Source organism: Lissotriton helveticus, chromosome 3_1, assembly GCF_964261635.1.
Source record: "Lissotriton helveticus chromosome 3_1, aLisHel1.1, whole genome shotgun sequence".
In the NCBI taxonomy this organism is placed as follows: Eukaryota; Metazoa; Chordata; class Amphibia; order Caudata; family Salamandridae; genus Lissotriton; species Lissotriton helveticus.
This window is the reverse complement of record NC_136061.1, coordinates 354138458-354159485: the sequence shown is the minus strand read 5'-3', so window position 1 is coordinate 354159485 and position 21028 is coordinate 354138458. Positions and strand designations below refer to the sequence as shown.

At 45.9% G+C, this 21028-nt stretch overlaps 1 protein-coding gene across 1 annotated transcript in view; it reads left to right on the top strand.

Annotated features, from left to right (window-relative positions):
• The window catches only part of BLMH (bleomycin hydrolase), a 672774-nt gene extending 657635 nt beyond the window's left edge, over positions 1-15139 (top strand). Inside the window, exon 12 of the mRNA XM_078680032.1 lies at positions 13471-15139. Within this exon, the coding sequence (XP_078536158.1) occupies positions 13471-13622 (152 nt within the window). The 3' untranslated portion in view covers positions 13623-15139. The remainder of the gene's footprint in view (positions 1-13470) is intronic.
• The last annotated feature ends 5889 nt before the right edge of the window (positions 15140-21028 follow it).

The following is a 21028-nucleotide window of genomic DNA, read 5'->3' as shown; positions in this document are numbered from 1 at the left end:
AGTGCTACAGAATAATGACTTCCCTCCCAAAGGTGTCATGCCCTTCCACATCGGACTATCTGTTATCCTGCCGGTGTAGTTTGCTCCTCCTCATCCATCCAACGAGAAAAAAACGTCATCACTTAGGCTAAGAGAGCTCTGAACTTCTTACAGTCATTGCACCAGGGACCATCTGGTGGCATCTCCATCTGGTTCTCTGGAACAAAGAAAGGCATTACAGAAACAGATCTCTAGTTGTACTGTTCTTTGTATTAAGCTCTGCTATGGATTGGCTGAGAAACAATATCCGGCTGGCTTATTCCACCAGAGCCAAAGCTGCTACCACCACACTGGCCCACGGAGTTCCTGCTTTGGACATCTATCAGACTGCAACGTGTGTGTCCATTCACGGGTTCACAAAGCACTACTGCCTGGATAGCCAGGTCTTGCGAGAAGGGTATTTTGCCCATTCAACCCTGCAGGATTTCCTGGCCTGAGCCATTCCATTGACCCACAACCTGGGGCAGTATTTCTTTTGTATTTATTCACAAGGTAAGGAATCTGTGGTTAGAAGTATCCACCAGAAGAACAAGTTACTTACCTTCAGTAACCATTTTTCTGGTTGATACTCTACCTAACCACAGATTCCTCACCAACCCACCTTCCTACCTATTTCTGTGGAATGGACTCCTTTTGTCCATACTAACTAGTTTCCACTTAGAGATGTGCATACTGGCCCAATCTCATTACTGAGTGCTCTGCATCTGGAGAGGACAGATATAAAGAACATAAAGGGGGCGGTTATATTGTGGCCTCGAGATCACTGCCAAAGGCAGAGCAGCGTCTCACAACACCACCTACTGGCACACAAGGGATTTGCAGGAAAAAAATCTCTGGATCCAGTCTGGTGCCTGGAGCTATTCACAAGGTGAGGAATCTGTGGAGTATCCACCAGAAAAAAGATTACTTTAGGTAACTTGTTCTTACAAACCAAGTTTCAATGCAAAGGAGTTTGCCCATTATTACCTTAGAATGCTTTATTACTTTGTATTTGTATAGCACAAACCAGTCCAAAAAAGAAGAGCACTGTACAATGTTAAAGGTAAGCATACATAAGACGAGTGGTAAGAGGTAACTTATTGTATTATTACTGTATTTTGGTGTAGTGTCTTAAAAAGATGTCTTCAACTCTTTCCTAAATTGGCACTGTGTTGGGGCAGCCCTTATTGGTACAAGGGTATTGCTCCAGATTGCTAAGATGGAAAAGGCCTGTTAACTTGTTGTTTGAGGCATGTGAGCTGTAGATCACATGCTTTGCAAACTCCTGCCATCTAGTGTTGGGTCCGGATGTTTGCAAGTTTTTTTTCTTCCAAGAAGTCTTTCCAGTCATGAGGTAGGTGACTCCTCCTTTCGGCGAAAGTGCGCATGGGCATCAGCTCCATTGTTAGATTGTTTTTTCCGCCATCGGGTTCGGACGTGAATTGCTGCGCTCCACTTCGAAACCGTTTCTCAGGTTCCATTCGGTGCACAATCAACTCTACCCATGTCAGCATTGTTTCGACCGCTTATCCCACTTCTCCACGTATCGTATCCGTTGAGGAAAACCTATTTCGATCATAGATCTTCGGGAAGGCCGTCTGGCCTAACCTCATCGGTCCACTTCGCAGGCGATGGAACAGACTCCATTCATATTCTGCCGTCGGTGCCATGCCAAGTATCCGCACCGACTCCCACAAAGTTATGCTTGTCTCCGGAGCACAACGAATAGGACTCCGACGTGTGCAGATCGTTTCGATTGAAGAAAACGCTCCGTGATCATCAAGCTCGACGTCTCAAATTGCAGAGTCAAAACGTCGAATACACGCCGGACCTTTTCGGTGAAGGTTCCAAGCACGAATTCGACACAGAAGGAGTCAAGGAAGAACTAGAAGAACGTGCCTCAATTCCAGAATCGAACTCTGAGATGGAAGAAGACTTGCCACAAGTTCAACGTCCTGTGGGTATCGAACACTCCTTGACCCAAACTCCAACTCATCCGAAACAAAAGGCTTCGGTCCCACCCCTATCTTCGGGCCATGGTCGGCACAGACAAGATGGTTCTGACGCCCCACTTTCCGGCTCAGCACTGAAACACGTCACTAAGCCTTCTGGCTCAGGATCGGGTCGGCCACAGTCTGGCACGAGCTGAAACCTTTGTTTGAAGCCAAAAACGATTCAGAGCCGAAATCATTGACAGCAAAAACAAAGACTCCTTCGACACCGAAACCTTCTGGGCCGAAAAGTCATACTACCCCGGCACCGAAATCCTCAGTGCCAAAACCTAAAACTGTTACTCCAAAACTGCAGGATCTGATTTTCGACACCCCAATACCCAAATCGGACCAAAAACAAAAGGAACTTGTTAGACCCGGCTTCCTGGGCGCCAGGGCACTCAGGGGTAACTGCGCTCCAATCGCATCAACTGGAGTGTTCCCTCACTGGTGTCCTGGGGCCTCAGTACTAAGGGACCCAAAACTGGATAACCAAGTACTCCTCTCCAGCACTTGACTCTCTCAGGGTAGCGAGACAGAGCAGTCCAAGGCTTACCCAAGGAGGCGAGGTGGGGTTAGACATTCAGAATACAGTGTAAACCGTACCACCAGCTGATAAACTCAATGTCCAGTCAGTGCTTTACTTTTTATGAAAGAAAAGTACTTTAATACACGTTAGATAATTATTCTACACATAAAACTAGGATAAACAGTGAAAACCAGAAGTCTCTACAACCCTCTGGGGCAGACTTCTGACCCCAAATAGTATTATAGCGCCTAGACGCCAAGCACTATAAAAACACAGTTAACATGAAAACACACAGTAAGCATTGCATATTACAGATCATGTTACACAGGGCTGATCTCATTCACTAGAGCCTTGATACCAAACTTTGTATTGAAAGGATATAGTTTCAGCATATGATGTGAAGTCAAATGTTCATGATCAGCCCCATAACCCCCCACCCAAAGCAACAGAAGTGCCCTCCCATTGTGAGTGAGGACACCGCTCTAGTGGTGTCAGGGATCTGATCAAAGGTGCCGGATGTCTTGGCACAGTTTACTGGAGTCCCACTAATCCAGTAGCCACTGGCTAACTGTAGAAGGGTAGTGGCTGGACAGAGTGCCAGTTCACCCTGATACCCTCAGAGATCACAAAAAGAAAGGTGGGGGTCTGCTTCAGTGGCCTCTCTTCCCAGTTACTGCTTGTACAGGCTCCCACAGCGCACGGGAGGAGCCTAGAGGGGATTTGATCTCACCTTCAAAGACTAGAATCAAGCATCCTCCTCTCTCTGGCTCTCGTCATGTGCTGCAAGCTTCTTTCCACCAGCCTCGGTGATGTGCTGTAAGCTTCCTTTCCACACTGGGTGATGTGCCGCAAGATTCCTTTCCACACTGGGCAGCTGTCTGTAATTTCCTTGGTCCAAAGCGAACGCTCCTCCAAGCCTCACAAAAACAGCTGGTCCTTAAAGACCGCAGTGAACAGAGTCTTATCTTCTGCCTTCACACCGCGGGGTCGCGGCTGGTTACCATCCGAGGGCTTTGGTGTGGCTGCTCGTCAGTCATAGACCAGTCTTTGAACAACAGCTGACCACTCAGGCCAGACTTTTATCACCTCTGATTGATAGGCTCATCCAATCAGAGGGTCTGCCGCTTTTTGCATTCTGAATACACCTCCAATCACAGACCATTCACCGCGTGTTCAATGCATGGGTAAAGCATGTAGCCGGTCCTGTTCTGGTATCAGGCTGTGCAACCCCCTAGAGAGGAATTTAAATTAACTCCAGCCCAGGAGGCCCTGACCAGTGGGGGAGGGTCCTCGCCACACAGTTAGTGCAGCTAAACCCAGATAAGAGCTGAGTGTCTCCCCCAGCCCACCAGGCCTTTCCAAGGAAATAGGGAGGGGGACGGGGGAGCTGGGATGTCCAGCAGGACAGCTCACATTCCTCACACTGGCTCAAATCACCATTCTTCCCCTGTACACCCACGGGCTCTCACACACATCAGTCAGACAAAGGCAACAGGCCCACAGGCATGGCAAACTGCACAGACTTGGTCAGGAGGGTGTCTAGGGACTCACCCCTCCTGACTATAGATTTATTGCTGCCACCACTGTCAGTCTACCACAGACATAATAGAGAGGCTAGTAGCCACTCTCTGAAAAATAGGGGTGCACTAGGCATGCCCCCCTCAACCTCAGAGCCAAGCTCTAGGGTCTCAATCATGTAAACAGGGAGACCCTCAGTGGACATGTATGATTGTCATGCTTACTGAGGTAGGGATCTAGAAACTATACAGTAGCTTTTGAGTGACTTGCCTGGAGATTAGCATAAGGCAGTGGAAGCACTCTCTCCAGAGACATGCAGGAGACTTCCCGTCCCAAAATATGCCCTCCCCAGATCAGAATGGCCGGTACTTACTTCCCAGTGGGAGAAGACCGATCATCTGATTGGATAAACCGGCGGGAAAGTCCATCTGCATTACCGTGCTGTAAGCCTGCTTTATGTTCCACTGTAAAATCTAGTCCCTGCAGAGATATGGACCACCTGAGCAATCTTGGATTCTCCCCTTTCATTGCCATAAGCCACTTGAGGGGCTTGTGATCTGTCTGAACCACAAACTTTGCACCAAACAAGTAAGGCCTGAATCTTCGAAGGGCCCACACTATGGCAAAGCATTCTTTTTCAACTGCAGACCAGTTCTGCTCTCTGGGGAGTAGTCGGCGGCTGATAAAGGCCACCGATGCTCCCTTCCCTTTTCATTGAGCTGGGCAAGAACTGCCCCAACTCCCTTGTCTGAAGCATCTGTCTGCACAATGAAGGTCTGACTGTAATCAGGGGCCTTCAGTACAGGTGCATTGCATAGTGCAGCCTTCAATCCATCAAATGCCTTCTGACACTCTTCAGTCCAGATCACCTTCCTGGGCTGCTTCTTAGCAGGCAGGGTGTCCCCTGTGTCTGTGTCAAGCGCACAGACAGGCGTCAGCCATGGGGTAAGTGAAAAGAGACGGGACAATCTCCCCAGCAGCTCTTTACACTCCACCTGCTGTTCAGGTGTCAGTTCAGAGACAAGCTTAACTCCCTCAAATGAAACATCCTTCTCATCACCTTGCAATAAGTCAGGGAGGGACTCACTCTCCTCTTCCAACTCTTCAGCCATTGCAAGTAAAGAAACCGTGTCATTCCTGGGAAGACACACCACCCTCTCTAAGTGTACCTCCACGACTGGTAAAGGAACCAAGGGTGCCTTCATCGGGCCACCTGACATGCTGCTGGCCTGACAGACCAGGCAGGTATGGCAAAACGTCTCCACCTCCTGACCAACTCCTGGCCAGTAGAACAGAGGTGCTAACCTGTCCTTTGTCTTTTTGATGCCCAGGTGACCAGCTAGGGGTACATCATGGGCTAGCTGCAGCAGGAAATTCCTGTGCACCTGAGGAACCACCAACCTTTTGCTGGTTCCTGGCTCTGGGTCAGGAGGCTCCCTGTAAAGGAGTCCATCTTCCCAAGCCACCTTGTGCTTTCCGACTACTCCAATGGAGACCTGCTCCTGAGCAGTGGTCCGCAGGCCAACAAGTGTAGGACACTCAGCCTGTGCCTTACATAACTCCTCACGGGACGGTCCTCCTGCCACAAGCAGCTCCTGCAGCTCTGGCAGGGACCCAGACTCCAACACCTTATCCGCCTCTGGATGCTCACCCTCCTCTCCCACTGGAGCAGGAGTTGCCGACACCAGGACAAGTGCCTTCTCAGAATCTGCCCTTAGTTCTTGTTCTGGTCTGTTCCCCTCTAGTGTCTCTTCCACTAGAGCGGTCCCCACTACACTAGGAAGCAGTTTTTCAGTCTGTGCCCTAGTGAGCACAGCTGATGAAAACCAGGCCATATAGGCCTCAGGGCCTGGTACTAACCCGGGTTCAACAAGATCATTCCCCAGAAAGCACCCAGCACCCTGCTTCTCTCGCACCCCGACCATGACCATGGCCTTCCTGCCATTCACCCCTACCTGCACTCTAGCAAGAGGGTACTCCATGTCATCACCACTAGCTACAAGTCCATACCCCTTGGAACCAGGAATGATCTCTTCGGGTTTGAGATATTTGCGTTCAACCATAGTCCTGTGGGCACCAGTATCCCTCATGGCAGGAACCTTCCTTCCATTGATACTTGCCACACTCATATACCCCGTTGAGTTAGGGTGAATATGCTTAAGGGCTTCTGGGTCAAGTTCCCAGATGTCCCTGGTGACTAAGTTAATCTCACTTGGGCCTCCCTTCATGTCTGCCCCCACTGAAAGCACACTTGCTATCACGGGTGCCACTGGCACCACATCCTTCACTGGGCAGTCTGGCTTTAAGTGTCCCTCTTGGTGGCACTTATAGCATTTAATCACCGTGGGAGTGAAAGGACCCTTACCTCCTTTCCCCTCCTGGTACTGACTAGAGGCCCCGTTCCCCTTAGACTCTTGTCCTGACTGAGAGCCCTGGGAACCGTTGTGGCCCTTCCCCTCTGGTTTAGGGCCAGCCTGCTGGAAGTTCTTCTCCCCCTTGGGCTTGGAAAGGGGTTGCCCCTGCCCCCTGTTCACTCTGTTGGCAAGCCACTTATCTGCCATCACTGCAAGTTTCTCAGGATCCCTCTCAGGAAGGTCAGACAAATACTGTCTGAGTGGGACAGAGCACTCCTCCCAGAGACGCTCTGCAATCATCACCTGATTTAGGGACTGGTAATCATTTGCTTCCATCCCTCTCACCCACTCATTCCAGTCTCTCACTATGTCATGGACCCAATTCTCAAAAGGAACCCCCTCTGCCTTCTTGTTCTCACGGAACCTCTGCAAGTACTGGGATGGTTTTAACCCAAACCGCCTAATCAAAGCATCCTTCATGCACTCATATGTCAGACTCTTTCTCAGGCATCCTTTCAATCACTTCAGTCCTTTCCCGAGGGAGGCGACTCAGTAAAGTCGCTGCTTTGGACTGACCATTAAGACCTTGAGCCTTACATGCTAGATGAAAGGCACACATCCAACTGAGAATATCAGTGCCAGGGACATACATGTGTATCAATTCTTTTGGTACCTTGGTGGTATTTTCCTTTCCCTGGGACTTTGAAGTGGATGCACCATCCACAGAGCTAAGCCCTCTATCAGCTGCTAACTTGAGCTTCTCTTTCTCTAGGGCTATCCGCTCTTTCTCCAATTCCCTATCCTTCTCTTTCTCCTGTCTCTCCCTTTCTTTCTCCCGCATCTCCCTTTCCCTCTCATTCTCCTTCCAAGCCCACCCCTCCTGTCTGACCCTTCGCTGCTCCTCTTCTGCCTGGCGGGCCATCCTTAGCCTCTCCCTTTCAAACTCCCTTGGTTTCTCCTCTGCTAAATCCTTAGCTTCCTGGAGTTTCAGCTGAAGTTTAAGGGTCTCTGCTAGCTCAGTCCCTCCTAAGGAGGCGAATCCTGGGACAGGGGAAAAGGTAGCCCTGGAGATAGGGGGTGGTGAAAGTCTAGGGGCAGGTCTAGGGGAATACCTAGGGGAAAACATGGGGGAAAGCCTTGGGGAATGCCTTGGGGCTGGTACAGGAGAAGCCTGCACTGACTGACTTGGCAGGCTTGTGGTATCAGTGCTCTCCAACTCGTGCACAACAGTGACCTCTTGCTCATAGCATTTTGTCATGTGGCTAATCAAGTGCCCCCTGTCCTTAGACCTTGGGACCTTCCACCCCCTTTCAGCACACATTTGCTTTAATTGCTCCACAGTCAAGTTCTGCAATTCCAATTCCTCTCCAATGTTATCTGCCATTTTACATATAGCTTATGGATATCTGCTGGAATTATCACCTGGCCTCAGTGTCCACTGAGACTAAAATCTAGTGATCCCTCACCGCTTGCCACCAATGTTAGACCCGGCTTCCTGGGCGCCAGGGCACTCAGGGGTAACTGCGCTCCAATCGCATCAACTGGAGTGTTCCCTCACTGGTGTCCTGGGGCCTCAGTACTAAGGGACCCAAAACTGGATAACCAAGTACTCCTCTCCAGCACTTGACTCTCTCAGGGTAGCGAGACAGAGCAGTCCAAGGCTTACCCAAGGAGGCGAGGTGGGGTTAGACATTCAGAATACAGTGTAAACCGTACCACCAGCTGATAAACTCAATGTCCAGTCAGTGCTTTACTTTTTATGAAAGAAAAGTACTTTAATACACATAAGATAATTATTCTACACATAAAACTAGGATAAACAGTGAAAACCAGAAGTCTCTGCAACCCTCTGGGGCAGAGTTCTGACCCCAAATAGTATTATAGCGCCTAGACGCCAAGCACTATAAAAACACAGTTAACATGAAAACACACAGTAAGCATTGCATATTACAGATCATGTTACACAGGGCTGTTCTCATTCACTAGAGCCTTGATACAAAACTTTGTATTGAAAGGATATAGTTTCAGCATATGATGTGAAGTCAAATGTTCATGATCAGCCCCATAACCACCCACCCAAAGCAACAGAAGTGCCCTCCCATCGTGAGTGAGGACACCGCTCTAGTGGTATCAGGGATCGGATCAAAGGTGCCGGATGTCTTGGCACAGTTTACTGGAGTCCCACTAGTCCAGTAGCCACTGGCTAGCTGTAGAAGGGTAGTGGCTGGACAGAGTGCCAGTTCACCCTGATACCCTCAGAGATCTCAAAAAGAAAGGTGGGGGTCTGCTTCACTGGCCTCTCTTCCCAGTTACTGCTTGTACAGGCTCCCACAGCGCAAGGGAGGAGCCTAGAGGGGATTTGATCTCACCTTCAAAGACTAGAATCAAGCATCCTCCTCTCTGGCTCTCGTCATGTGCTGCAAGCTTCTTTCCACCAGCCTCTGTGATGTGCCGCAAGCTTCCTTTCCACACTGGGCAGCTGTCTGTAATTTCCTTGGTCCAAAGCGAACGCTCCTCCAAGCCTCACAAAAACAGCTGGTCCTTGAAGACCGCAGTGAACAGAGTCTTATCTTCTGCCTTCACACCGCGGGGTCGCGGCTGGTTACCATCCGAGGGCTTTGGTGTGGCCGCTCGTCAGTCATAGACCAGTCTTTGAACAACAGCTGACCACTCTGGCCAGACTTTTATCACCTCTGATTGATAGGCTCATCCAATCAGAGGGTCTGCCGCTTTTTGCATTCTGAATACACCTCCAATCACAGACCATTCACCGCGTGTTCAATGCATGGGTAAAGCATGTAGCAGGTCCTGTCCTGTTCTGGTATCAGGCTGTGCAACCCCCTAGAGAGGAATTTTAATTAACTCCAGCCCAGGAGGCCCTGACCAGTGGGGGAGGGTCCCCTCCACACAGTTAGTGCAGCTAAACCCAGATAAGAGCTGAGTGTCTCCCCCAGCCCACCAGGCCTTTACAAGGAAATAGGGAGGGGGACGGGGGAGCTGGGATGTCCAGCAGGACACCCACGGGCTCTCAAACACACATCAGTCAGACAAAGGCAACAGGCCCACAGGCATGGCAAACTGCACAGACTTGGTCAGGAGGGTGCCTAGGGACTCACCCCTCCTGACTATAGATTTATTGCTGCCACCACTGTCAGTCTACCACAGCCATAATAGAGAGGGCAGTAGCCACTCTCTGAAAAATAGGGGTGCACTAGGCATGCCCCCTCGACCTCAGAGCCAAGCTCTAGGGTCTCAATCCATGTAAACAGGGAGACCCTCAGTGGACATGTATGATTGTCATGCTCACTGAGGTAGGGATCTAGAAACTATACAGTAGCTTTTGAGTGACTTGCCTGGAGATTAGCATAAGGCAGGGGAAGCACTCTCTCCAGAGACATGAAGGAGACTTCCCGTCCCAACAGAACTTTATATAAATCCAGATATATGACGTGTTCTTACTAAATCACCGCAGAAACGCAAACCTGAGTCAGAGGACACCCTTTACCATATTCCTTTGAAGAGGAAGATTGTAGATACTAACCCCTCCCCTCCTCCACCACGTTCCCCTACACCAACTTCTCCACCTTTGCAACTTTTACTGTTTACACCAACTAACTCTCCACCACCATCACCTGATTATGATGATGATGATGAAGATGGGTGGGACAATATTTTACCAATAGACCCCTGGAAGGATTATAACACGGATTCACATACAGATAACGACCCAGATCTTTACCCTGCGAAGCCTTCCCCTCCTGACGACAATGTAGGATATCGACAATTACGTGCTAGAGCTGCAGATTATGGGGTACAGTTAGACATTGATTCTCTAGAGGAAGATTTCCTATTTGAAACGCTCATTAGCACACAAAGGGCTAGCCATACTCTACCTATGCTTAAAGGTATGATGAGACATACCGAAGATATCTTTAAAGATCCAGTGTTTGCTGGCATTCTCACCCCAAGAATTGATTAAAAAAAATATAAGCCTACTCCCTCAGATCCAGTCTTTATTAAAGGACAGTTACTACTAGACTTCTTGGTGGTCTCTAATGCCCGTAAATGGTCAAATTCACAGACTACAGGGGATGCTCCCCCTCCAGACAAAGAGTAAAAACTATTAGCCGGCGCCGGTAAATTAGTAGCCGCCCAAACAGCAACTCATAGGCGCATTGCCAACACCCAGGCCCTGCTAGCCATATATGAGACGAAATGGAGCAGTTGCTACAACACCTCTCAGATGAGCACAAAGCAAAAAGGATAATAGCTCATCTGTCGTGTCTCTGCTTCCATTAATGGAGTTATGACCAAATAAATCCAATATAAAATCCACCCTGAGGTAGACAGTCTTCCACAAAGTCAATGGGGTCAGATTCCTTGATTTCACTTAAAACAATGTGAATTATGGCAAATTATATTTCAAAAGGGCCTAGTTTAAATTAATTTATGCTACTTCATCTATTGTTATATTTTTGAAGATTTCAAAAGCTATGACTTATGCTTTTATGCAGATCTTGGCAAAACAAATTTCTGTGCAGCTGATGCCTGTTTTTTATCAGATTTAGCAAAGGAGTACATAACCGTTCTTTTATCGAAGCCGTTTCTTTTTACCTAACTTCCTACCTTCTTTTAGTTACAGTTCTCTGGAGTGCATGCTAGGTGGTATTACCGCCATACACAACATAATTCTTCCAAATCAGACACCTTTTCTTAACGACTTGGTAATGTTGAATTGCAGTTTACTTCTTTGCTTTTGGTTGGCTACATATTATGTAAAGTTGGAGACAGAGAAAGTAACCGAGATTGCTCCTGGAAGTAGTGAGCTGAAGTTCGGCTCATGTTTGACTTGGATTAAACCTGTGGGCAACCAGAATTGCTCCTTCTCTTCTCAAAGGCAGGTTATGCATGCTGTTCATTGGTACCAGGCCTCTCCCTGTCTAGTGATCATCCGTGTCTGTGATATGAGCATTTTTAAAAAATAAAAATGTATCTCCATTGCGCATGATAGAGGCAGTTGTGAAATTTTTTAACATTTGTACACTTACATTTTCTACAAACACCGCCAATATCCTAGCATTGCACCCCATGTATGATGTATTGTTTTTACCAATTTTAATTTCAATACCCTGTCATTCTGTTCTCACCCCTCAGTTCCACCTAAGAGATCTTCTGGGCCCCCCTTCCCATCTGATCCAACCAAGAGATCTCCACGGCCTCTTGCCATCTGATCACTGACTGCAGAACTCCTCCAGGCTCTTTACCCTTTTGGTTATCTTCTTACCAACTACTTCAACACTTCGTGTCCTCTGCTTTTCGGCTCAACAGGGTTTCCTACTCCATGTTTTATTTGTGCCTGCTTCCCTGCACACTCTTATCAACCACGTTCAACACGGGGCTCGTATTGTTAGTGATGATGAAATAGGAAGCCAATCCTATAATATCAACAGACATAACAAAGGGAGGCAGCTCTATGAAACACCAGCCTTGTTATTACAGTGATAAGCTAAACATGGGTTGCCATGAGTGAAAGAGTAAATTTGCAAACAAAACCGTGACATTTTGTTTTATTGCAAAGGGGAGATATAGTGGCATTGCTGTTAGTCTCATCAACCTTTTCAACGTCTGGGTTGAACCTTCCCTTTCACTTAAACGAACTGCTAAATGTGGATTAGGTGCAAGTGTGAACTGTTGGTTCAGCCATCACTTAAAGCTGGTGCTATCTGTTGTCTCTTGGTAGCTATTAATTCAGGATAGGGAGGTTGAAATGTGTAAGTGGTTCTAGAGTATGTGGCATGAAGCATGGCTGTTGGTACTAGCCTGATAGTTACAAGACCTATTTCATCCTAATTGAGTTTGTGGTATATATAGACAATGGAATCTTGTCTAGCTGTTTGTCGATTTGGTGCTTTTGGGTGGTGCCAGAACGGGGTTGGGAGCATTAGAACCTGAAGACATTCCAAGGTGTTGTTGGCTTATAACCGTGCTAACCAAAGAGCATCAAACTCAATGCAGCTTGGTCACAACGATTTCAGAGTCTATGGCAAACGGTTCCAATTGTATGTATATTATGTTGATGGTTATGTAAAAAAGATCTTTGCCATGATTAAGACAAGTGCTGCAATAGGAAAACTGAAGCGTGGTTGCGTTTGCGGAAATGGAAGATGTTGTAATCTCCTTTGTAAAGTTATAGCTGTAATGGTATGTTCCATCACCCCTTCCCCCTTTACATTGTTCATCAGGCCCATGGAATGTTGGTGGGGCATTTGTGTTAGAACGTTGGTGAGAGGCTGGCAGTGCAGAGACCAAGACGTGAATAAACCAGCTCTTCTTCTACATCTGTGTGGCTGTGTTTACTTCTAACAGAAGACTCAGGAGGTACACTAATGTTTGGGAATTGTGGACTTTGACTAACCAGAGTTTATAGGTTTCATGTAGAAAAATAAAAAGAGAATCCTTCATCTGTGTGTAGTTTAATCGCTGAAGTACACTATCAATATTCACCCGGTTTTTGGGCCTAATTTTCCCTTTAAATATTATCATGGTGATGATGCATTATGTTGTCCTCTTGTACAGTTCTTAACTCAAAAGCAGATGATGCGACAATTGCACTCAATTCCATATTTAGTCATTGGACTTTGTTGCAGTGGTTTTTTTGCCACCATCAATAGCGTGCATGGCTTGTAAAACCCCTTGAACTCTGCAAAAAAATATTCTTGGCAGAATGAGTACTTTTATGGGACGTTCTTCAAAGCCAACAAGTCATTTTAGCAGCACTTTGTGTATATTAGGGGATGCGCAAAATTTCAAGTGTCATGAAATTGCTTTACTAAAAAAATAAACAGACCGTCCACTGCATAGTAGGACAAGGTCCGCTTCCTTGATTTGTATCAGTCACTTTACAAGTATATTTTGAGACACCTTATTGATGTTTAGCACAGTATCTTTCTAGACTTTCATGAAACACCTTGGTATTTTTTATAAGTTGACCTGATATTAATGTTCCTCAAGTAGTCTGACTTCGTTCCATTCATGGACAATGCTTTCTCTTTGTTCTCAGGTTACCTCATCATGACTGATGACTGGTTCTCAGAGTACGTGTACGAAGTGGTGGTTGACAAGAAATATTTGTCGGAGGAGATTCTTGAGGTGCTGAAGCAAGAACCCATTGTTTTGCCTGCCTGGGACCCCATGGGGGCTTTGGCCAAATGAAATTCCTCAATTGCTCCATTTCATGTCCCACCCACCACCGCCCCTGTGGCTCTCGTTAAGCAGCATCGAAGCCCAGTGCCAGGAAGCCAAGGGGGCAGAAGAGATTCACAAACTACGCCGGAAGCCATATTAACGGACACAACAAGAGTCTTGCTCTTGAGCAGGCACTGGTCTTAAGACCTAAAACAGTGATGGGTGGTGTGGGGAGGTGGATATTGGACTTACTGTGCTGTCAGCCCAACAGTTCATCTGACGTCGCACAGATTTACTCTAGCTTAAAGACACATACACCTGCATATTTTATTTTGCTCTTTATACATCCTGTACGTCTTTTAACAGCTATAAAGCCTTTTTTTGTAAGGAGGGAGAGGGTGCAAGAGACAGTATATTTTATAACATGTTGCCCTTGGTTTCGATGTGATTCGTTTGCTAACTGGTCGCAGTGGAGCTATTTCGGCTCTCCCAGCTCTGCATAATACTAAACAGATCACTTTCTCTTTCAGTGCCTTAGTATTGAAGGCCATAGGATTATTACAATTTAATGTATAGGAGTAGGCGTTGAGTTTGCAGATCAGTCTTTCAAGTGCTCTCTATATAGTGTGTGAACACCACGAAAATGCAACTTTTTAACCGATTAGCATTTTTTGGGAAGTGGGGCGAACTGACCATCCCTTAAAAAAACTGTTTTGCTTGGATGAAGTTACATGTCCTTTTTATAGTCACATTCTTTGCAAATTCTGCTCCTTAAATATTTGCTTACGAGCCAAATTGTGTGACCCAATTTTAGACCTATTCCTGGAAGTCTGAGCAAGCCGCGACATAGAAGACACTGCCCATTCTGAAAGTGCTTTGTGTCGCTAATGCTCTTATATGAAAGTAACCAATCCTGCAAACCAGTAACCAAACCCAGTAAACATTCTCGAAGATGCAGGTTTTTTTAAATAAAACATGTTAAGTGTACTGTTAATTTTAAAGATTGCGCAAAGCTTGCCTCCTACCTCTTGCCTTTCTTAAAAAGGAGAAATTGAGCAGGAATTAATATGCATTGGAAAACCTCAATGAAAAGCAAACAGACTGTTGCTGTTGAATGGGGGAGGTTTAACATGTTGGTCTTTTGTCAATTTTATGACCTGCAGGCAGAATTTTATACAGAGGGCTCTGTGTCTGTTTTATTGCGCTTCATAAACGGGTTTTTTTAATTTATCCCAGTGACTATAAAGGCTTATGGAAAAAAAAGCTTGACCCAAATACCTCAGATTTTATTCTTACTCCGTTTCTTTGCCTCAGTAGCACCCCCATTTTTACGCTGGACCGAATAAGATATCTCATCAGCATCTTTCTTCCATATGAGGACATGAGAACTGATGCATCTGAAGAAATGGTGTGCAGTGGTTATTTCAGCAGACCAATGCATTTTTAGGCTTTTGCCAAGCAGTAATGCATTTTCTGCTGGTGATGAGTTTCCAATGACAATATGGTGCTACAATGATTTTAATAAAACACTTTCATACACACCATGTTTGGGATAGTTGTATTTTTTGGCCCCTCTTCCCTTCACCCTCTAACGCCAGTTTATTATATAAACCTGATCGATCTCGGCATTCAACTATCTTTTACTTTCCTGAAAATGTTTATTTTTGACAGCAGTTTGATATGAAGAAGAGTGGCTACCCCGTGCAAAGGGCATGCCACTCACTTTCCTGAAGCGGATTTAAATGTTCATTACATGGATGTTTGGTTGTGAGTTGGCAGCAAGTATGTCTGGTAATCTTTCCCATTTGTGGATATATATATATATATATATATATATATATTTCCAGTTCCGATTAATCTTTATTCGATTATACATCACAATCATAAAAGATAAACATAAAATCAATCCTTAACAATCCAGTTCATTTCAATCAGGCTACACAATCTATAAACATTAAGATACAATTTAGAAATAGCGAAACACTGGTCAGATAAAAGCTGTAAATGTAGAAAGGCAGGTCGAAATTGCATAAAACCCCTTTCTTTTAAAAATGGTAACAGATATCTTTTACGCAAAAATTCATAAAATGTACAAAATATAACCAGGTATATTAAAGTTTGAATGCACAACCATCACAAGGACAGGTTAAAAGGGTGTGGGGGATCAAACTGACCCGGAGGGAAACAGATAATCGTTCGGATATAACCCAAATAAAATTTTGTGAGCAGTGATCTGTCTTTAGGCTATAGATACTGTAAAATAATGTTCAGTACCAACTACGGATTTCAGGGGCAAATAGGATCTGTAGGAGTGTTTTTCCAGCGCCCTAGTTTCCCTCTTATCTTTAAATCTATTTCGAATCTGTTCCTTAAAAAGACCCCGGTCACCTTTTTTTAAGAATGTGGCCTGTTGAAAATATCTATACATTCTAGGGACCGGGCAGTGGTTTTAATATAGTTTAACCACTGTATCTTTTGACCATATATGCACCCCAGATAGTCCTCAATCACGCTCCTGTTGAAGTACAGTCCCTCATTAACCCAGACTGAAATCCAAAGTAACAGTGGAGCCATTTTGACCTGATCCTCTACGTAATCTAAGCCCAGTTCCTCGTGGGTAAAAAAAGAGGCACTATTTGGACCCAGCCCCAATAATTTTCTACAGAATCAATCCTCTTCTTGCTGAATCACACTGCACTTATGGTACCCCCAAATGGATGCACCTTATGTCAAGACTGAGAGACATTTCATTCTATAGATCTGCAACAGGGCCAAAATAGGCTTGTTACCCACAGACGGAAAATTAAAACAGGGCACAACATGCTTCGGTAAATTTAGAGTAACGATTGGAAATACAGGGAAGACAGTTGTTCTGTTGATCAAATAATACACCCAAATAAGGAAAGATGGGAACCCTAGTTATTTTTTGGCCCGTAATATCAATGGGTCTGATTTTTGAAGCCTTCCTACCACAAACCATATAATGAGTCTTTAAAATATTTGTATCTAGATCCAAATCATCCATGAAATTTACAACCCTATCAACCAGAAGCTTAACCCTTTTGCCAGTCTGACCATCAAAACTGCGTCCTCTGCATAAGGCAGGGCAGGCACACTGACTGACTTTACCTTTTAAAATTCTCAAAGGCTTAAAATCAAGTTCACCTTTAGACCCTGATCCGGCTAGGACACTAGCAGCGGCTGCAGAGGTTGTTAATCCAGAAGTTAATGCCATCATTAATCTTTCCCTCCGGAAACCGGTGGTCCCTTTGGCCTGGAATGTGGCTAAGATCCGGCCCCTTTTGAAAAAGCAGTCACTAGACCCCCTTTGCCCAGGGAACTATTGGCCCATTTCCCTTCTCCTTACCCTGGCTAAGGTGTGTGAGAAGGTTGTAAATAACCAGCTTACCGACCTTGTGGAGAGGGAGGCACTTTTACATCCAGCGCAATCCGGATTTCACTCGTCACACAGCACTGAACAGTTCTGGTTGAGGTGGCAGAGGCTATACGGGACTGCGTGGACGTGGGCGGGAGGGTGGTGCTAATTTTGCTCGCCCTCCCGGCCGCATTTGACACGGTCGCACACCCATTGCTTGTGTCTCGGCTGGCCAGGATTGGTGTGTCGGGTGAGTGTGGGGTTGGATTCGCTCTTTTTTTTGGAAGGGCAGTCCGAGCAGATCTGGATTCCACCTTCCTCATCCCTTCCTCAGCTGGCTACAACGGGTGTCCCGCAGGGTTCCTCCCTTAGTCCCCTCCTTTTTAACATCTATATGACTCCTCTGATATATTTAGCAGAGGAGCTGGGGGCTACGGTGATGGCCTATGCGGATGATATGCAGCTGCTCTTTACCTGGGCCTAAGGGACGTATGCTGTATCTCAGGCCCAACATTCTCTCGCATCAATTTTTAAATGACTGGCGGATGCATAACTTCAGTGCAATGAAGGGAAATCGGAGATTCTGCTGTTTGGTACATTTCCCTCAAACTTCAGAGAGCAGATTTGGCCTCCCGAGTACCCCTGTCCGACTTCTACTGGGAAGCCAGAAAAAAATCTTGGGGTCTGGTTTGACGAAGAACTTTCTTTTGCAGTCAAGAAGCTGGTCGGCGGCTGCTTTGGCATGCTTAAATCTTTTAGAAGATTCTTTCCCCTTCTGTCAGCTGCGGCTAGACAAACTATCACATGTGCGCTGGTCCTGTCACGGCTGGATTATGCCAACGTCCTTTTTGCTGGCATCCCGGGCTACCTGTTAAAGAAGTTACAGGTGGTCCAGAATACTGCATCCAGACTGTTATCAGGACTGTCCGCCAGGGACAGTGTTCATAATCAGCTGCGCCTATATCACTAGCTGCATTAAAAAAACTAAAACATATCTATTCATCTGATGCATACCGCTACACCCATCTGGTTTCACCCCCGGGACATTCACGAGTAGCCGTGCGCGTAATAAATTCATGTAACATAACATCATAACCTAACCTTAGGCAGAGCAACCTCGTTTTCAATCAGGCAAGTGTTCAAGCTGTTTATGTATAACAGAAGCAAAATTAGTGCCATCACACAACCCTGCCTGACCCCCTGTGGGATGGCTAAATGTTTCAGTTGTCTCCCCCTCCATACCGTATCTAACACAAGCATTTACATCTGTATGGAGGGCTCTAAGAAAAACAATCAACTGAGTTGGCAGTCCCATTGCCCCAAGGATATCCCATAGCTTAGCCCGGTTTTCGCGATCAAAGGCTCCACTGAGGTCCATGAATGCGAGAAAAATGTACGCCTGTTTCGGCAGTAGTATTTCCCTATTATAAGGTTACGGTTCAAGCATTGTTCCAACGTACCCATCGCCTCCCTGAATCCATATTGGACAGGGCAAATAATATTGTTAGCCTGGGCCCAAGCTCCCCTAGAATCTCTGGAGGAGCAGGTGGACACCAACCGATCCTAAAAGGCTTCTTTGAGCTTGGCTGTCCGCCTCCCCAAAGCTAATATGTACGCCCCTTGCATCCTTGATGATAACCTGGTTACGGGGTTTAATATTAAGGGCCTCACACAGGTGATGGCCTGCCAACCTGCATGCTTTATTGAACCAACCCGGTTTTATCCCCCTGGGTTTTCTAGCCCTATCCCTTATGATGGCAGTGATAGAATTATTTAACTGGTAAATAGCTTCCACAATTGTTATAGGTGAAGTTTCAAGTGCTTAGAAGGGCTCCATAAAGATACCAACATTGAGTATGACCACACGTTTAGTCAGTTTTGGGATTGGAAGGGTACGCCACTTTACCTTAAGCCCCCCATCTTTCGTGGTTAAACCGGTTAGGCCTGCATCAGGATTTACACCCGGATTAGCTATTACTCTTAACCCAATTTCTATTGGGTTATGGTCGCTAAAGTTGGTTTCATGTACCACCCCTAGGCTGACAAAACCATCAAGTGACCTAGAAATAAAAATGTAGTCAATGAGGGTCCCTTTACCCCATCCCACAAAGGTGGGTAATTTCCTTGACAAGGTAGGCCGACAGACATAACATTTCTTAAAACAGCCTGCCCAAGCGCCTCCAATAACTGGCAGCCCCTCTGGTCAATCCCGGAGTCACTAAACAACAAATCTTCAACCTCAAAAAGGTTGCCATCACTAGAGTTATGTCTTAGCTTGACGTTAAAATGCCCACCTATTATTATGTTAAGATTTAAAATAAGCATATGATCTGGCCTCTAAAAGTGACACTACTTCAAAAAGTGTCTCAATCTAGCACCCAGGGTTGCTGATAGTATTATAAAAGTTTGCTAGGAAAAAGTGTAAATTTTTAGAAATAATCACCCATAATAGCTGGATTCCACTGTGCCTCAGATGATTTGAAAATACCCTCAAATTATTAAAGAATCGGACCAGGGTGATTAACCCTCCTCACGGCCTAAAACCATGGGAAGGAGTTGCTGCCACATAGAAACTATCAAATCCATACCAACCAAATGGTTCTAAGGCCCAGTTATCCTGAAGCAAAATAACATCAAAATCAGAAATAAAATTAAACCATTCAGGGTCCACTAACGTATCCCTGATACCCGCTGTATTCCAGCTTAAAATTCTGAGCAAACCACCTGGGATACAAAAGGTGGTATACTTGGGTAAGCATTGGCCGAGCTAGGGTAGCTATGGCTAGGTGCGTGAGAAAAAGTATACTGAAGTCAATAGATAGCAGACAGGGGATCAAATCTATTTCTGACTGGGATAGCTATTTGTTCAATGGTGATAATTGGGTGCCTAAGAGTGCGGTGATTCATACTGCCCTTTGTTGGAGTACTGTAAGCAACGATGGGAGAAGCCAAGCTGAAGGATGTTGATACCTACTACCTTGATGGACAGTGGGTCAGAACTTTGAAATAATCGCTTGGCCAATGCAGGAGACCTGCAATTGATCAAAATGCTATCCCCCTCTAGGGATAGCATCATAGTCCTTACAATCAAAGTGGACATTGTTGCTAACCAGTGACAAACTTTTGAGTTGGCCGGGTGGTTTCAGTGATGTTGCTACTTGGTACCCCTGCCAAATAGCTACATAGGGACAACAATCCGGGGGTAAATTTAGGCATGGGAGCCTGACCTTCCTACCCACCACTACTCCTGGCTCTGATTGAACAGTCTAGCTATTTGGAGTCCTCTCTACCTCTGATAAGTTCCTTGCTGCAGGTAATGCCGAAGATGCCAAGGGCTTGGAGCACTCCAAAAGTGGATTAGAAACACAGGTAACAGATACTTCCACGGCTTGGCCTGGAGACAGTTTCATAGCCATTTATATAGTGTGGATCCGGTCCTAGGGACCTTATGCGTGTGGGACAGATTGAATTAATGGATTCTTTTAAAGGTTTAATCCTTTGGATAGTTTTATTATAGCTAACTCTATAGCCAATAGTCTTATCGATCAAAGGAGCAATACTTTGCTGGCTTGCGTCCTTAAATTTGCAGAGCACATTAAACTAGTCCATGTTAGCTGAGCTCCCTTGGTCCGGACAGTTAGAGCTGGGCCGGGATCTTGATGTATTAGAAGAACCTTTCGAGCCCTTCGCTTTTGCTGTTTGTTTAGTCAGCCGCTTCCTTTTAGGCAATGGTGAGCAAATGCTAATGTTTGAAGTTTCCAAACCGGAATTGTCAGGGGGATGAACCACGGGGGAAACTAATGGAAGACTGTGTTTAGAATGTTTGGTCTGAGCCACTGAGAGACTTTGGGGACTGACGGTTGGTCCTTTGCACCCACCTCAAACGGTATTCTACGTTCAGCCAAGTCAATTTCCTACTGCGCGAGCTAAAAAACAATCCAAAGTGAAGCTATTTGTAAATTTGATAGCGGAGTCTTGTGGGTCCGGAACTTTACGCTTCACCATTTTGAACCAGTAGCCACCTTTGCCTTATAGTCTGAAAGTCAAACCTGGTCAC